This window comes from Bos taurus, chromosome 28 (assembly GCF_002263795.3).
Source record: "Bos taurus isolate L1 Dominette 01449 registration number 42190680 breed Hereford chromosome 28, ARS-UCD2.0, whole genome shotgun sequence".
Lineage (NCBI taxonomy): Eukaryota > Metazoa > Chordata > Mammalia > Artiodactyla > Bovidae > Bos > Bos taurus.
In genome coordinates, this window is record NC_037355.1 from 25,045,624 (window position 1) to 25,062,164 (window position 16,541).

The window sequence follows — 16,541 nt, forward strand, 5'->3', positions numbered from 1 at the left end:
TCCTTACTTGGTCATTTACCAAGTGTGAAGAACAATGAAATAGTTGGTGAATAACTTTCATTTACTCAAGGAAATGCAAGGGAATTTCCTGGTGGTCCAGTGGTTAGGACTCTTATGCCTCCACCGCTGGTTGATCTCTGGATGGGGGACTAAGCTACATCAAGCTGCAGAGTGCAGTTAAAAAAGCGGGGAAAAGTGTGAGAAATTGAACTGTGATATCTGTAATACATGCTAAAAGAAGACCTAAATAATTGGAAAGAATGGATACTTAACGTTGTTAATCGTGGGAATGTGAATGTGTGTAGTCACTGTGAAAACAAGTTTGCAACTCCTCAACAAGTTAGGCATAGAATTTACCAGATAACCCAGAATCGCACTACTAGGTATAATCTAAGAGAATTGAAAACAGGAGTTTAAACAAACACTCTATATGAATGTTCACAGCGTCATTATTCATAGTAGCCCCAAAGTGGAGGCAACCCCAAAGATCAACCGACAAATGGATAAACAAAATATGGTACTGTTCATATAAAGTAATCGTTTTAGCTATAAAATGAAGTACTAAGGCACGCTACAAGAGGAACCTTGGACACCATACAGTAATCACACAAAAAGCCTGTATAATTTTTTTTTTTTTGTAATGGGTCTTCTGGCGTGTAAGCTCTATTTCTCTCACCTGGGATCGAACGCCGGGACCCCAGCATGGGTAGCTTGGAATGTTAGCCACTGAAGCACCAGGCAAGTCCCAGTATGATTCTATTAACAGGAAATGTCTAGGACATGCTAATCCATAGAAAGCTGATTAGTAGTTGCCTGGAGCTGGAGAGCGCTGGGATTAAGGAGGAACTGCGAAATGGGTAGGAGTTCTTTTCAAGTGTTGGACGCATGGTGGTTGCACAGCTTTATGTAAATGCTAAAAGCCTCTGAATTGTACAATAAAATACTTAACCGATGGGATTATATGTTAAGTGAATTTCATCTCAATTTTTTCAAAGTTAGGAAGATGTCACTGGATATAGTCATTCTCCCACGTACCTGAACTACAAAAAAAAAAAAAGGAACCCCCCCCCCCGAAAATGGCGGCGAGCTCATGGATCACATGACTCCCGATTCTTTCCTTCCCACACTCGGCGAAGCTTCTTCCTTTGAGCTTGCGCAGAGATACAGACAGTTGGCTCATTGTCATACAAGTGGCAAGGTAACCCGTCTTAGGCAAGCTCCGATTCCAGTTGCGTAGTGAAAGGGGTGAGCGCATTGACGGCTACCTCGGGAGCGCGCACGTAGAACGTAAGCCCGTGTGCGCCGTTCCTCAGAGAGATTGGGGAGGGGGCAGAGGCGCGGAGGAAGACGGGGAGGTTGGCGCATGCGCTTAAGCCTGATGGGTTTGAAATGGCTTCGGTGTTAACTGGGATCGGATTCAGGTGAAGGTTTGGTCCTCGCGGTTGGAGCGGCAGGCGGCCGAGCCGGGGTTCCTAACGTCCTGTCGGATCCTCCGAAGCGCCGGGAGCGGCCGTTTTGGTAGCACGGCGTCCGTAGGCCGGCGACGGTGGGGCTCTCGTGGGACTGGGACGGGAGAAACACAGTCCCTTTTGTGCGGGTCGGAGCAGGCCCGGCGCGGCCGGCCCCTCCCCCACCGCCTCGGGTTTTTTTTTTTTTTTTTTCCGGCGGCCCCTCCGGTGCCCCCGTCAACCCTCGGCCTCGGCCTCTGCCTGGCAGGCTCGAAGGGGCTGCGGGCCGCCGTTCCTCGCTCTCCAGCCGGTGAGGCTTTAGCCTCCTGGCTTCGGGTCGGAGCCTTGCCCGGCGGCACGGGTTTTGGGGAGTGGAGGCTTCTCCGCACCGCTGGGGGCTTATGTGTACCGGAGCTCTCGGTATTCCCTTCTTTGCATTTCGCCTAGTCTCCGGGACGGAGGATTCCCTCTCCCTTGGTCTGCAGCCCGCGAGGAGCTGGGGCTGGAGGAAGATGGATGGCACAGCTCTGGCCCCTCCGAGGTGTGGGGGGAAGGGAGTGCGCGGGCTGAGATCTTCGCTTCTTCTGGCTGGATTTGGGGGGGGGGAGGGGTCTTCGGTATGGTTCTTTAAGGGGCATCCGTTGTTTCAACTGTCTTTCTCCTCGAGGAAGGGGAGAAGAGGAGCCCCCAGTTTTTTCCCTAGTCTGCAAAGTAAGGAAATGTTCGTTATTTAAATGATGCTCTTGAATACCTTTCTTCGATGTCTCGTCCCAATTTCCGTTATTGGTTTTTCCACTTTTAGCCCCCAGCCCTTTGCCAAAAGAAACAAGCAGGCTATTTTTCTGTTGAATGTAAAGCTGTGTATTTTTTATTGTTAAGAATTGGGTAAGAAAACGGCAGATGGTCTTCTGTTTAAATGTGACAGTTTGTAGTCGATGAGGGAAGTGCGTTTCTTGTAAGTCGACCTCTAATGTCATGTATTGAAATTGGCTACTTTCGAGAACTAATTTGATGTAAAATGTTTTTGCTGCATATCGGACATTCAGGTGCCCCTTGTTATTTATAGTTGGTCTACGAAGATGTCCTTGACAAATTAAACATTTCTTTAAAATAAGACTTTTGTGATGGTTGTAGTTTGGTTGAACTTTAAACTGTGGATCCTTTCTTAATAGATCGCTGCTGTAGAAGACTAACAAGCGAAGGTCCCCCCCTCCCCTTTTGTCATGGCTCAGTTTGGAGGACAGAAGAATCCGCCATGGGCTACTCAGTTTACAGCCACTGCGGTATCTCAGCCAGGTCAGGCTTCCTCTGAACACATGTGCTATAGATGCCGGATTTGGGATATGTTTTAACTGTGTGCATTAATCTGTGCATAATACTGTTAATATAACTTTGCAAATGATGTATCTTTTAAGATTATCTGTGAAGCTTCTTTTAAAAATTGATAGACCAGCTAGCGAAATACCTGCTTTGCACAGCAGTTTGGACAGTTATTTGTAGTCTTTTAAACGTTAAATTGGTTTAGTTATGTTAGAGGTTAGCAGCCACTCATTCATTCTAGTTTACCTCATTTGGCATGTTAAGGTGTCAGTATTCATAAGTTATATTTAAAATTAAATATTCATACTTTATGAAAAATTATAAGACTGTTTTTCAGGTATTTGAATTTTAAGTGAAAAAACCAACTCTAAAGAATTTATGAAGCAAAGGAAAAGAATAAATAGATGTAAAGGAAAAGAGCAAGTATTTACGTATTCAAAATAAAGCCTACGAAATGTCATTTTCAAAATAAGTAACAAAATACGTCATTAAAAGTGTTTATTTCAGCATTTCTTTCTATTGTTTTTGGGAGGACTTACTTTTTTTTTTTTGCAATTTCTTGACTTACGGTTGAGTCTTCAGTTTACAAAATGAAATTTTGAGTTTCTCTGAGTACCCAGAAAAGTTGCAGCTTATTCTGTTAATTTGAATATATTTTACTTATGATATACTTGATACTAGTTTTTGCTGCATTTTACTTAAATTTTTGTTATTTGAGGTCAGTTGCAGAGACACTGTGATCTTCTAACTCTGATGTTCTAAATTGGATCGACATGATTATCTTGCTGTGTAGGTGACCTTTCTCTTTAAGGAAATGAATATATTAGGGTTTTTATTTTAGTTACTTTTGATTTGAAATATTAAAGGAGCAACAGTTGATTTGAGAGATTAAATGAGCAACTGAATATAATATGAAATAATAGTTATAATTGGTATCCAAGTGTTTCTTCTCTGTGTTAAACAGTGGGGAACCTGATAATGACTTAAGTTTGATAAAACAGAAATTATTACCAAATACTGTGTGTCCAGAAACAAGTGATGTGTACTGGTATTTTGGTAAAGAACATGTTTACCTGATTTCCTGTGTACAATTTGCTTTAATTTCTTGTCTGTATTGTTCCTATAGAATAGCTGTAATGGTGAATTTCTATTGTCTATAGTTCTTAACGTCTATATTGTAATTACTTAAATATGCGCTGTGCTTTTGTTTTTATTTTGAAACTGAGCAAAGGAGAGACTATAAAGGTTTTAAAACTTGTCAAAGTCAGTAGTAATTATAGACCTTTTCCATATTTGACAGTAGAGATTTCAAATGTAAATAATGGGATTTGTGTAAACAGTTTGTGCTCTAAGAAATTATGGATTTTTCTGGGACCTGTCATTAATCATAGTTTTTCAAAGTCTGATATTTTATTGATGCATCATTACTTTAGTAACTAACTAGGCAGGTATTTTGTTAGCATCTATGTTTAGTTTTCCTGCAAAAATCCTGGAGTAGGTTCTCTAGTGAGTGTTTTTATTAAATGTTTTTATTAAACTATTGAAATTTTTATGTTCTGTAGTTGGTAAAGAATCTGTCTGCAATGCAGGAGACCCCAGTTCAATTCCTGGGTTGGGAAGATCCCCTGGAGAAGGGATAGGCTACCTACTCCAGCATTCTTGGCCTTCCCTTGTGGCTCAATTGTAAAGAATCCACCTGCAATGTGGGAGACCTGGGTTTGATCTGGGTTGGGAAGATCCCCTGGAGAAGGGAAAAGCTACCCACTCCAGCATTCTGGCCTGGAGAATTCCATGGAGAGTCCATGAGGTCGCAAAGAATTGGACACGACTGAGTGACTTTCACTTTCATATTTTGAGCTGTTTCCTGAAAGCTTGATATTTTCTAGCCTTCATTTTCAAGCCTTTGTGACTAATCATTATCTTATTAGAATTGATTCTCAGAGTCAAGCTAATTTCTAAGTTGAACTTTTTTCAACTATAAGGCAATTATGGTTTTATTTACACCTCATTTCAATGGAGAATTTCAGCCCAGTATATATATATAAGGCTTTACATTTTCTCCTGTAAGCTTCAAATGCAATTTGATAAAAAACAATTTCAGCAGAGAGGGCATCAGAAGAACTTAATCAGGATAGTAGTGTAGGTACCTATTTTATTCTAGTTAAAAAAAAATGCATGCATTGAAATATGCCAGATATATTAGTATCAGAGGTCAATGTCAATCAAATCGTGGTCACACAACAGAAAAAGGTTAACTGAAAATTCAATTCAAATGAAAATATTTTGATCTTTGTGCCTGTGTATCTGACTCATTTTCTCCTGAAAGCAATATAAAAAAATTACTGCTATTTTTTTTTAGTATATGACTTAAGGTTATGTTCAGTTAATGGCTTTGCTATTCCGTTTTCTAGCAAGATTGTCTTGCATTTGTACTTAACTCTGGAATCAGCTAACAGTGATTTGAACATTTCAGTGCATTCACACAGATGACATTGCTAAGTCACTTCAGTCATGTCCGACTGTGTGACCCCATGGACAGCAGCCCACCAGGCTTCCCCATCCCTGGGATTCTCCAGGCAAGAACACAGGAGTGGGTTGCCATTTCCTTCTCCAACGCGTGAAAGTGAAGTCTCTCAGTCATGTTCGACCCTCAGCGACCCCATGGACTGCCGCCTTCCAGGCTCCTCCATCCATGGGATTTTCTAGGCAAGAGTACTGGAGTAGGGTGCCATTGCCTTCTCCGACAGATGACATATCTAAGATTAAAAACTTCAGTAAAAGTATGTACACTAGCACTTAATTGCTAAAATCTGTCATAAAGTTGAAGCTCAGTATTTGAATTATTTCTGATTAATTTTGATGCTGTTTTTCAATTGTGTCTGTACTATTCGCTCAGTCGTGTATGACTGTTTGCAACCCCATGTACTGTAGCCCACTCCTCTGTCCATGAGATTTCCTAGGCAAGAATACTGGAGTGGATTGCCATTCCCTTCTCCTGTGGATCTTCCTAACTTTAGAATTGAACCCCAGTCTCCTGCATTGCAGGCAGATTCTTTACCATCTGAGCCACCTAGGAAGCTGTTCAGTTAAGGAGTTAATAATTTCAAGTTTGTCATCTTTAATTTTCTTTTCCTTTACTCCCCATATTCAAACATATATCAAACTTTGACTTCTCCTTTGAAATGCCTCACATGTATTCCTCTCTTTTACTTTTAGGCTCTCTGTACTTCACATTTGGATGACTGATCCATAACTGCTTTCTCTTGCTTACATAAGCTATGCCAAGGTCTCTCACCTGACTTTCAGGCTCTTCCATACCCTTCCCAAAACTTTATACCCTGATCTGTGATGTGGGCTTCCCGGGTGGCACTAGTGGTAAAGAACCTGCCTGCCAATAGAGCAGACGTAAGAGATGCAGGTTCGATCCCTGGGTTGGGAATATCCCCTGAAGAAGGAAATGGCTGTCCACTCCAGTATTCTTGCCTGGAGAATCTCATGGACGGAAGACTCTGGAGGGCCCCTGTTCATAGGGTCTCAAAGAGTCAGACGACTGAGTGACTAAGCACATGATTTACCATAACATTCACTTAAGTCAGGATGCTCTTTTCCCCATCTGTCATTTGGTCATACTCTATATTTATTATTCTTCATTAAGTTCTAATTGCTTTAATTTGCTTTCCTCTTTTACTAGATATGATACTTAACTATTTTCCCCCCTACCTCCAGTGTATCTGTCAGATGTGATCATTATTCCTAAAGCATGATTTCTATCTAAATTACAGAATGGGCCCTGAACTAGATTCTGTCTCAGCATCTTTCTCTAACAGATAAAGAATTTGAGGCCTAGAAAAGTGATGAAGTTTATCAGGAGAAAGTCACAGAAGAGTCTGTTGTTAGGACCTCAGAATGTGGTTCATTGCTTCTTCCATTATTCTGTTCTTTTCAGTTCAGTTCAGTTCAGTCGCATCCGACTCTTTGCGACCCCATGAACCACAGCATGCCAGGCCTCCCTATCCATCACCAACTCCCGGAGTTCACCCAAACCCATGTCCATTGAGTCGGTGATGACATCCAACCATCTCATCGTCTGTTGTCCCTTTCTCCTCTTGCCCTCAGTCTTTCCCAGCATCAGGGTCTTTTCAAATGAGTCAGCTCATTTCCAGCCTCGTTTCTAAATTTCCTATTCTGAAATACTTGTTTTTTAATATTTACCCTTGTCTTTAAAATTTACCCTATTTTTCCATTTTGTAGTTGAAGTGCTGTGTTACATATTCAGTGACAGTTATAACTGGGGCCAGAGCTTTTAGGTTTGAAAGTTAAACAATTTCTGTTGTGTCAAGGGACATTGAGAGGGATAGCTGGTAAGTCACTGATTGAATCTTTAAATATCCCTTAGATAAATTATAGTGATATAGGAGTATCTTCAGTATATTTGACTCAAAGTATTTGCATGTGTATATGTATATGATTGCAACAGTATTAAGACGTTTGGGTGGATTTAGCCAATTCCAGGACATATTTTCTCACCCATTTCTTTGACCATGTGTATGGTGATGAAGTCATGGTGATTATGTGATGCTCTAACAAGTGAAGTAATACAGTTGTTTTGAAGGTGACTGCATTTAAACACATTTTTTTGTACAAACTATTTATTTATGCTGTGCCACATAGCTTGTGGGTCTTAGTTCCCCAACCTGGGATTGAACCCATGCATTGGAATCATGAGTATTGACCATTGGACCCCCAGGAAGTCCCCCCTCTACAAATTTTATTAAGATCACACTCCATTTAAAGTTACTTCAAAATACTGACTTTGTTTCTTGTGCTGCAGTGTGTTACCTTACACCCAGTGGTTGCATCTCCCCCTCCCCTGCCCTGTCTTGCCCCTCCCTCCCTCTCCTCAGAACTAGATACTAGTCTCTGTATCTGTGACTCTGCTTTTTTATTACATTCACTAGTTTTATTTTTTAGATTCCACATATATGTGATATACAGTATTTTTTCTTCTGCCTTTTTTTCACTTAGCATAATACCTTTCGAGTCTTTCCATATTGCTGAAATGGCAAGATTTTGGGTTTTTTTATGGCTAAGTAATATTCTATTGTGTATGTATATGTACCACACATCTTTATCCGTTCATCTGTTAATAAACACTTACGATGTTGTTATAAATATGACCTCATTTTTTCTTCCTTTTTAATCTGACCCATTGGTTGTCTTAAAATCCCCATCTCTTGAGTCAGGAGCTCACATTGTTAAATTGCAAGATTCGTGGTCTTTTTCAAACAAATAATGGCTGATGTGCTATGTATACTTACATTAGTTATCTCTTGATAGAGTTGGATATATCCAACTCATTTGGTACAAATTGAAGATTGAAGGAATTCCCTGGCTGTCCAGTGGTTAGAACTCAGTGATTTCACTCCCCAGTTTGATTCCTGACTGGGGAACTAAGATTCTACAAGCCAGCATGCCTTCCCCCTACCCCCTGAAAAAAAGGGAAGATTGCCGTTGGTGTGGGCTAGCCCTTTTTAAACACTGCTAATGCTATGTAATAGGAAATTGTCTCTAAAACATTGTTCTAAGAGTAAAAAAAAAGGTACATAAACTCTTAGGCTCATTAGTATGTTTTTTTTCCTTCATCTCTGAGCATGACTTGTACTCTCATCCAGTGAGTATTTTTATTAACATACTATAAGCTACACACCAGTGAGTACTCCATCCTTCTATCCTAAATTGAGTGGGCAACTCATGTTTATGCATTAGTGACTTTGCTTGAACTATTTGTTTTATGATCTGGGAAATAATTTTGGTCTCTTACAGCTGAAAATGTTTCAGAAGTGACTTTGAAAGTTTGAGTACTAACTTTGGGTAATAGAAAACTCTTTGAAAGGAATGGAGTTGAAAACTAAATTTCAGAGTTGTTCAAGGATGGACATGTGACATTGCATATAGTGTCTTTAACTTCCTGAGAGGGTTGTTCTGTGATGATGGATACATTATATGTCTTCGTTATCTAATATGGTGGCCACTAACCACATGTAGCTGTTGAGCCCTTGCTCCTTGAAATGTGGTTAATGTGACTGAGAGACTGAATTTCTCATTTTGTTTAATTTTCCCTAATTTAAATTGAAATAGACATGTATGGCTGGTGGCTGCTTATTGAAAATGTGATTAGTATAGAAGATTACAACATTTAGAATATATTACATTTAAAATACTATTTTATGCCTCAGTTTTTAAAATATGCTCATGGCTTATTTATAACTGGAAGTTTGTACCTTTCACTGTCTTAATTTCTTATTCTTAATGCCTTCTAATTCTTAAAAGATAATGAAGGGGGAAAAAAGGTAATGAATATTTCCAGTTACTTGCGTACGTTATGGGCTTAGAATAGAGTCTCAGAAGCAACAGCAATACATCGACCAGTGAGTATCTGTGCATGGAGGCATCAAAAAGGTTTGTGATTTCTGTGAGGATCATGTCTTAGGAAGGATGTTGAGTTGAAGATGACATTTAGCAGACTTGTTCACATGATTTAAAATTTGGGTTTATATTGTTTTAGTAAATCTACAAGTTATAAGGAGAATCTTCCATGTCTTCTCCCACATTGCTTTTTCTCTCCATAAGGTGTAAGATCGCTTTTGAACATATATTGATATATGGTAATTTCAAAGGATAAAGCATTGCTTGACCAGTGCCTTAAATAATTTTGCAGAAGGTGATAGAAAGTGAAGTTTCTTGGATCAGTTTGAAGTTTTTTTGTTTGTTTCTTTAATGCAATTTATTAAGGTTTTTTTTTTTTTTTGCATAAGGTTACTCCAAATTATTTTTTTAATTGATGTACAGTTAATATACAGTGTTGTGTTTGTTTCAGATGTATTGCAAAGTGATTCCATTATGTGTATATGTGTATATTCACATATGAAGTTTTGAATTTTACTATTTCGGAAGGGTGACTCATCTTAGTAAAGATAGGTATAAAGATAATAAGAATTTTTTAAATTTGTGAGTTTGATAAGATAAAGGGACAGCAAACAGGACAGGTTTCTCTTATGTGTTTTAATGGTGTGTTCCCAGGTATTCAATATATGATAACTACTGGTATGTCATAAAATGAATACTTCCATCATATGAAACTGATTTTACATTTAAAAAAATAATATATTTTACATTTGTCCTTGTTATTAACTTCTGGTAACCTTCGGTCATTTAGGGCTTATTTCATAGGTCTGTGGAAGTATTGATACATGGTTATAAGTGTATCTGTTTCAGATGTATCATGAGACCTTCAACAATCATTTTGAATCAGGTACAGATAAATGAACAGACTGTTCCAATGTGGATAATTGGAAAAAATCTCCAACTGATAAGTGTTAGGCCACTTATGGAGAGAGAAAGATTAAGTCAGAGATTCATACCTTTGTTCTTTGCAAGCTGTAGAATTATCATGCAGAATATTGATTTTATTCAATTCAGAAGAGTAGCGAATGCTATATACAAAAAATATTCAAGGATAGCTTCTTAGATCTAGCTACAAAAGAGAGGAGGATTAATACATTTTAATGAAATGTACTTTATTGAGCTTAAAATCTCAAACGATTTTAAAAAGAGCAATATTATATAGACATATAAAAGCCACAACCTATGCACAATGATTTCACAAAGTTTGAATTAACTAGGTAGTAGTGTGCAGCAGCTACTAGAATGTAAATTTTCTTCCCATAAATTTCTCTCAGCATTTGAGCCTTTCGGTACCTGTCAGTCTGCATTGTAGTTTCTAATTCATCACATTGACTGTCAACAGTGGAAAGAGATTACGGATATCAGCTATCATCCCACCTACTTAATGCTGGGCTGCTATATGTTGTCAGAGTCTAGAACACCTAGAAAAGCTGTAGGAAAAAGAGCTGTTTGTGAGATACTGGCTGTGAGCCCTTTTACTGTGACAGTTATTGATACTTTCCAGTGTTCTGGACATTGGTACTAGCAGAGTGAAACAGTAAATCAGAGGTCAGAGCTCACGTAGGGGAAGGAGATGCAGGTATGATTTGAATCACAAGAGGTTACTTTTGTCAAATACAGAACATCAAATTGAATTTTTAATTTTTCCTTTGTTCTCTACCTTTCTTGTGTTTACATGAGAATTTTGCTTCTGTTATCCTAGAAAAGTGGTTCTTAAGCTTGTTGGGGTTTCTTACCCTTTTGAAAATCTGATTAAAACTTTACACTTTCTTATCTGCACTTTTATGTACAGTTCCAGAAGTTAACAGGATCTACTGGTTAGAACCTGTGCTGTAGTTTTGTATGTTTCTTTCCATTCTCAGTGCAGTTAACCTCATTTTGAATTTGCATTGGTGTTAAGACATTCCCCACTTCTCTTTATTTTGTTAGTCTTGGTTTCTCCTTTTTACCCATCTATGGCATCTGACTTATCTTAAAAACAAAGAGAATAAAATATTAATGTTGTAAGGGTTTAGGATTGTGTATTCAGGACATGCAGTAGGTTTTTTCCCCCACCTGCTTCATTCTTTTTTAATTTTTAAAAAGCATGTTTTATCAAGGAGTAATGTGTAATTTATATGAATTCCAAACATGATTTCTGGGATTTGCTTGTTTTTGCCTCACTTTGTTGTTCGCTTGCTTTATTTTTAAATAGAATTAATCTGGACACTTTAAACAAGATTGATGATGAGCGTCACAGGTCTAAAGATTCTCTGGTAGATTCTAGACTAGGTGCTTTGGTTAATTCATAAATGGTCTCTGTTCTGTTCCTGTAAGACACAGTATTGTTCTTTCTGTACAGTTACTAACTAATAGCTGTTGAGCAGCACTTTTTTCAGGTTACTCTAAGATACAAGCAAGATGCTTTGGAAAAGGGAGTGTTCCATGAGCAAATACTGTTTTATGGTGACCTCTTTTGAGATTCACAGTGCTTAGTGGCATATTAAATGTTCTGAGGATTCTTGCAGTAAAAACATGTACTTAATTTGCTGTTGCGTTAACTTTTAAAACCTTGGACCCCTTTTTTCCAAACTTAATGTCCTGGGGAGCAAGTCATCATTCTAGGAGATAAAGTTTTGGGAAGGGCAGTGCTAGACTGCAGTTTAGCTTTGTGTTTAAACTGTTCCTATCGTCTGTTGGCTAGTTTTACAGTTTTTTAATACAGAGTTGAAGTACAAGAAATACATGAAAACATCCTTGATAGTAGGATGTTTTAAGGGTGGATCACTTCCAGCAACACTGTCCTTAATGTATGATTCTAATCTGCTTGAGGGTAAAACTGTACATTCTAGATGAGTAAAATAAGATAATATATTTTTTGCTCTTCCTGAAAATATTTCTTGAGGGTACTTTAGCCTCTTGGTCTAGCTGAGGTTGGTTGGGTTCATTCTGTAGTTTAATTTTATAGATTAAGTTTTTCTTGTATTTATCATGACTTGAACAAATATTTAAAGCCATTGGAATCTGAGGTGAGGCATTACTGAAATTTTTCTTTAGTTTTTTTTTTTTTTCCTTCACTAAGCAGTGGCAGACTGTAATGCATAACTAAGCACTCATTGAAAATTCCTGGAAAGGATTCAAATAATCTTGACTTTTTTTTTTTTTCCTTCCCCCCTTTTTTAATCTCATTTTAGCTGCATTGGGTGTTCAGCAGCCATCTCTCCTTGGAGCATCTCCTACCATTTATACACAGCAAACTGCCTTGGCAGCAGCAGGCCTTACTACACAAACCCCAGCAAACTATCAGTTAACTCAAACTGCAGCATTGCAGCAACAAGCCGCAGCTGCAGCAGCTGCGTTGCAACAGGTGAATGTTTAGGTTTTAAAATGTGACATAGAAAACTTTCAAATCTGAATAGCCAAGGGTAGGTACTTGTACATTTTAAGGAATGAGTAATTGTGGAGTTACATTATGCTTATTTTTTTCTCATGATAAGAATTATTTATGCTCAGGACATAACAGAAGTGTAGCTGCAGAGTCAAAATTCTAAAGTCCGTATAGCTTAGTTATTTGAATAAAATTTCATTCTTGATGAATCTGAAAGTATAAATAATCACTATTTTGTTTATTTTAGATGAAGTGTAGCTGTTTAGAAAATTCCTTTTTAGTGTAATGCTGGTTATATATTTGAATGTATATGTGTGTATATTGCTTTTTGAGAATGACTAAAACTAATATCCTTTTTTTTTTTTTAATCTTTTTTCCAGCAATACTCACAACCTCAGCAGGCCTTGTATAGTGTGCAACAACAGGTTAGTTTATATTTTCCATGTTAAAAACTGATTTTTAAAAAGTCATTTGTTCCAACTAAACTTACACAGATTTTAGTTCCCCTCAGTAACCTTAATGTGTGATTTGAATTCTAATGGAGTGGAAGAAATGTGGTAGGTATAAAGAAATGTCTCCAAGGGAGAGGAAGCTAGGAGAGAGGTCCTGAAAACTCAAATCCTAAACCAGCAGCCAGTCTTTGTCACATGTTTTTATGAAAGCATGTAGAAGATAATCTGGAAAGAATCACTCTGAATGAATCACTCTGAATGAATCTTTGGCCCAGTACTCCTGTTTGAAGCCTTCAGGCCTGTGTCCTGTACTAGACTACATGTCAAAATGAAAAGCTCCTTTTTCCCATTTGAAGCCTAAACCCTAGACAGACCATTGACTTTCAGCCTTTATTTATTTAAAGCAATGGAGCCCTACTTCCCCCACCCCCAATCAAATTGTATATTGAAATCCAGTATGTAAAATATAAAAATAGTGTTGGAAATGGGAGGAAGCCTCCCGTTGTAGTTCCCCTATTCCCAGGGCACAGTTGAACAATTTGAAAGCACCTTACTTGGACTAAAATAAGTTTCTTTGGCTCCTTTTCCCCAAGCTCATACTCTAATCATCATCTTCGAGGGTTATTATATCTATGATGGTAAGAAAAACAGAACCCAAGGAAAAACATATCAAGCAAAGTAGAAAGTCTGCCTTTAGACTTACTTTAGTAGTTAGGAAATACATTATCAAAGCCTATGTGTTGTTTTGAACCACATCAAAATGGCAATACTCAAATGTTTTGCCCTAAAAACTGCCATTACTTATCCATTCTTAACTTTCAGAAAAAGAAATTTGATAGATTTAACGTTTATACTGTTTTGAGTTAAAATGTCATATAGATTGTTTTATCCTAGCTTTTTAAGTCTAGTAAGGATTTATTTGGAAGATTATTAGTCACAGTGAATAAAAAGTCATGAATAGAACTGAGATCTTCAGATTCTACCATTGGGCTTAAAACACTAGTTAGAAGCTAATAAACATTAATGATGTCCCAAGAGAAATCTTACTTAAGCCCAAATCTTACCCTGCTCAGGATGTCCACAGCTCAGAAATGATGCCCATGTCTTCCTCAGACTGCTTACCTAACCAGTAGGAAAAAAGACCTTTTCCTCAAGTGATTAAGCATCATCAGGAGATGCCTGCTCTCCTAGCTATATACTCTTTAGTACTGTTGGGGCACTAGAGCATGATAAGAAAACTCCAGGCTGGGCAGCTTAAGAATGTTGAAACGTGACAGGGAGAAGGAGCATCAAGGATAAGTGTTTCTTTGGAGACCCTCCTGATGGTGAATAAAAAACACAGTGCTGAAACTTCATAAAGTTACTTTTCTTCCACAGAAGAAAAATTGAAAATTTCTCCCTTCCTACCAATTGCTTTTGCTTTCTGGTAATGTTCTGTTTTGTTATTGCTGTCAAAACTCTATGTCAGAATGTGTGGTGCTTTATCTTTGGCAAATCTGACTGTGAGGAAGTGCTTCTCATTTTATGGAGTTTTATATATATATTAATTAGACATCTAGCAAGTAATATTTTTGATATAGATAGCATACTGATGATATTGAATCATTTCTGTAGCATGGTAATTAATGTGGGACAGAACCGGAGGTTTCCCCCACTAGGGACTTGTGGGTTTTTTTCTGGATGTTATTCCTGTGAAATAGCAAAAATAATACCTTGATCCTTATTGAATGAGTTATATTTAAGGTCTTCTGCAGTTGTTACAAATACTTGTAGGAAACCTCACTCTGATGACTTCTGTTACTTTTTATCTGTTTCTTAGTTAGAAATAAAGTGATCATTTAATAGAAATTTTTCCTTTTGTAAAGCATCTGTGAAACAGCAATTCCAATTGATCCTTATCTTTTTTCTCTCCTGTTTTTGTTTGGTTTTTGTTTTATTTTTAGTTACAGCAACCTCAGCAGACCCTTTTAACACAGGTTAGTTTGGCATTACTTTATTTCTTTTGAATATCTGAATGCAGAGTAGACTAAAGTTTTATTCCTATTCTGGGTTTTCTTTCAGTATTTAAAAATGAATATTTGTTGGAGTCACATAATAGTTTATAGCAAAATAATGTTGAATAAAGCATTGTTTTGCTTTTTCTTTTATGCTATTTGATTGCTGATCCTACTATGATCTAGTTTGAATAAATATGAGGCCTTATTTTAAATTTAATACTGATTTTTTGGCTTTTACATTTTCTTTGTAGCTTAAATTATTTTTAGGGATTTTTTTGTATATGTTATATCTTCATTTGACTTTATTATAGGAAAGTTATTGTAATGCATTATCAACTTAATTTTTCAGCAGCATTAAAAATTTTGTTAACTTTTGATACATAATGCTACTTTAGGCTTTGTGGACCACTTACGGTCTATGTTGCATATTTTTTTTCCTTTTATATAATTCTTTAAAAGTGCAAAAACCAGGAATTCCCTTTGTCCAGTGGTTAGGACTCCATGCTTTCACTGTTGAGAGCTCAGGTTTTGATCCGTGTTCGAAGAACTACAATCCTACAAACTGCATGGCACAGTTTTGAAAGAAATAAAAAATGTAAAACCCATTTTTGGCTAGTAAGTTGTATAAACATCATAAGCTGTGGGCTGGATTTGGTCCTTGAATTTCGGTTCAGTGGCCCCTGATGTACGCAGCTGTTAAGAAAGCAGAACCTGTAATAATACCTGAGGACAGTGATTGCCCCATGGATAGGGAACTAGATGGCAAAGGAGCAGAGAAACTTTTTACTCTGTAACCTTTTGTACCTTTCACAATGTTGAATCTGTTACTTTTAAGAAAGTACACTTCGGTTGAGAAATCAGCCTCATTTTGTTTTTATAAAGAAGCTAAAATTGGGACTTCCCTGGTGGTCCAGTAGTTAAGTTGAGCTTCTACTTCAGAGGTTACGAGTTTGATCCCTGGTCTGGGAACTAAGATCCCACATGCCCTGCAGTGCAGTTAGAAAAAGGAAAAACACAGCTAAAATTGATTAACACGTATATCCTATTTTCAGTCTTCAATAGTAGGATTTCCAGACTAAATAGAAAAGGTATAAAAGTTAGCCTCTTAGAATGCTGTGCTTACTTGCTCAGTTGTGTGACTCTTTGTGACCCCAGGGACAGTAGCCCACCAGTCTCCTCTGTCCGTGGGGATTCTCTAGGCAAAGGGTACTGGAGTAGGTTGCCATACCCTTCTCCAGGGAATCTTCCCAACCTAGGGCTCGAACCCAGGTCTCCAGCACTGCAGGCAGACTTCTTACCGTTTGAGCCACCAGGGAAGCCTTTTCTTAGAATAGCATTTTCCAAAGTGTACCCGTATTTTTTTTTTCCTTGTATATAATTCTTTAAAGGTGCAAAAACCAGGAATTCCCTTTGTCCAGTGGTTAGGACTCTGTGCTCTCACTGTTGAGAGTTCAGGTTTTGATCCTTGTTCAAGGAACTGCAGTCACACAAA

The 16,541-nt window shown here is 37.8% G+C and overlaps 1 protein-coding gene across 7 annotated transcripts in view; it reads left to right on the forward strand.

Annotated features, from left to right (window-relative positions):
* The first annotated feature begins 1,196 nt into the window (after positions 1–1,196).
* Positions 1,197–16,541, forward strand: part of CCAR1 (cell division cycle and apoptosis regulator 1) — a 46,650-nt gene continuing 31,305 nt past the window's right edge. Inside the window, exons 1-6 of one of the 7 annotated variants that reach the window (XM_024986772.2) lie at positions 1,373–1,421; positions 1,896–1,989; positions 2,621–2,744; positions 12,407–12,579; positions 12,981–13,025; positions 14,996–15,028. In XM_024986772.2, the coding sequence (XP_024842540.1) occupies positions 2,672–2,744; positions 12,407–12,579; positions 12,981–13,025; positions 14,996–15,028 (324 nt within the window). In that variant the 5' untranslated portion in view covers positions 1,373–1,421; positions 1,896–1,989; positions 2,621–2,671. Of the gene's footprint in view, positions 1,288–1,372; positions 1,990–2,620; positions 2,745–12,406; positions 12,580–12,980; positions 13,026–14,995; positions 15,029–16,541 lie in introns of those variants that run through there. The other 6 variants (XM_024986773.2, XM_059882606.1, XM_024986771.2 and 3 more) reach the window with 6 other exon arrangements.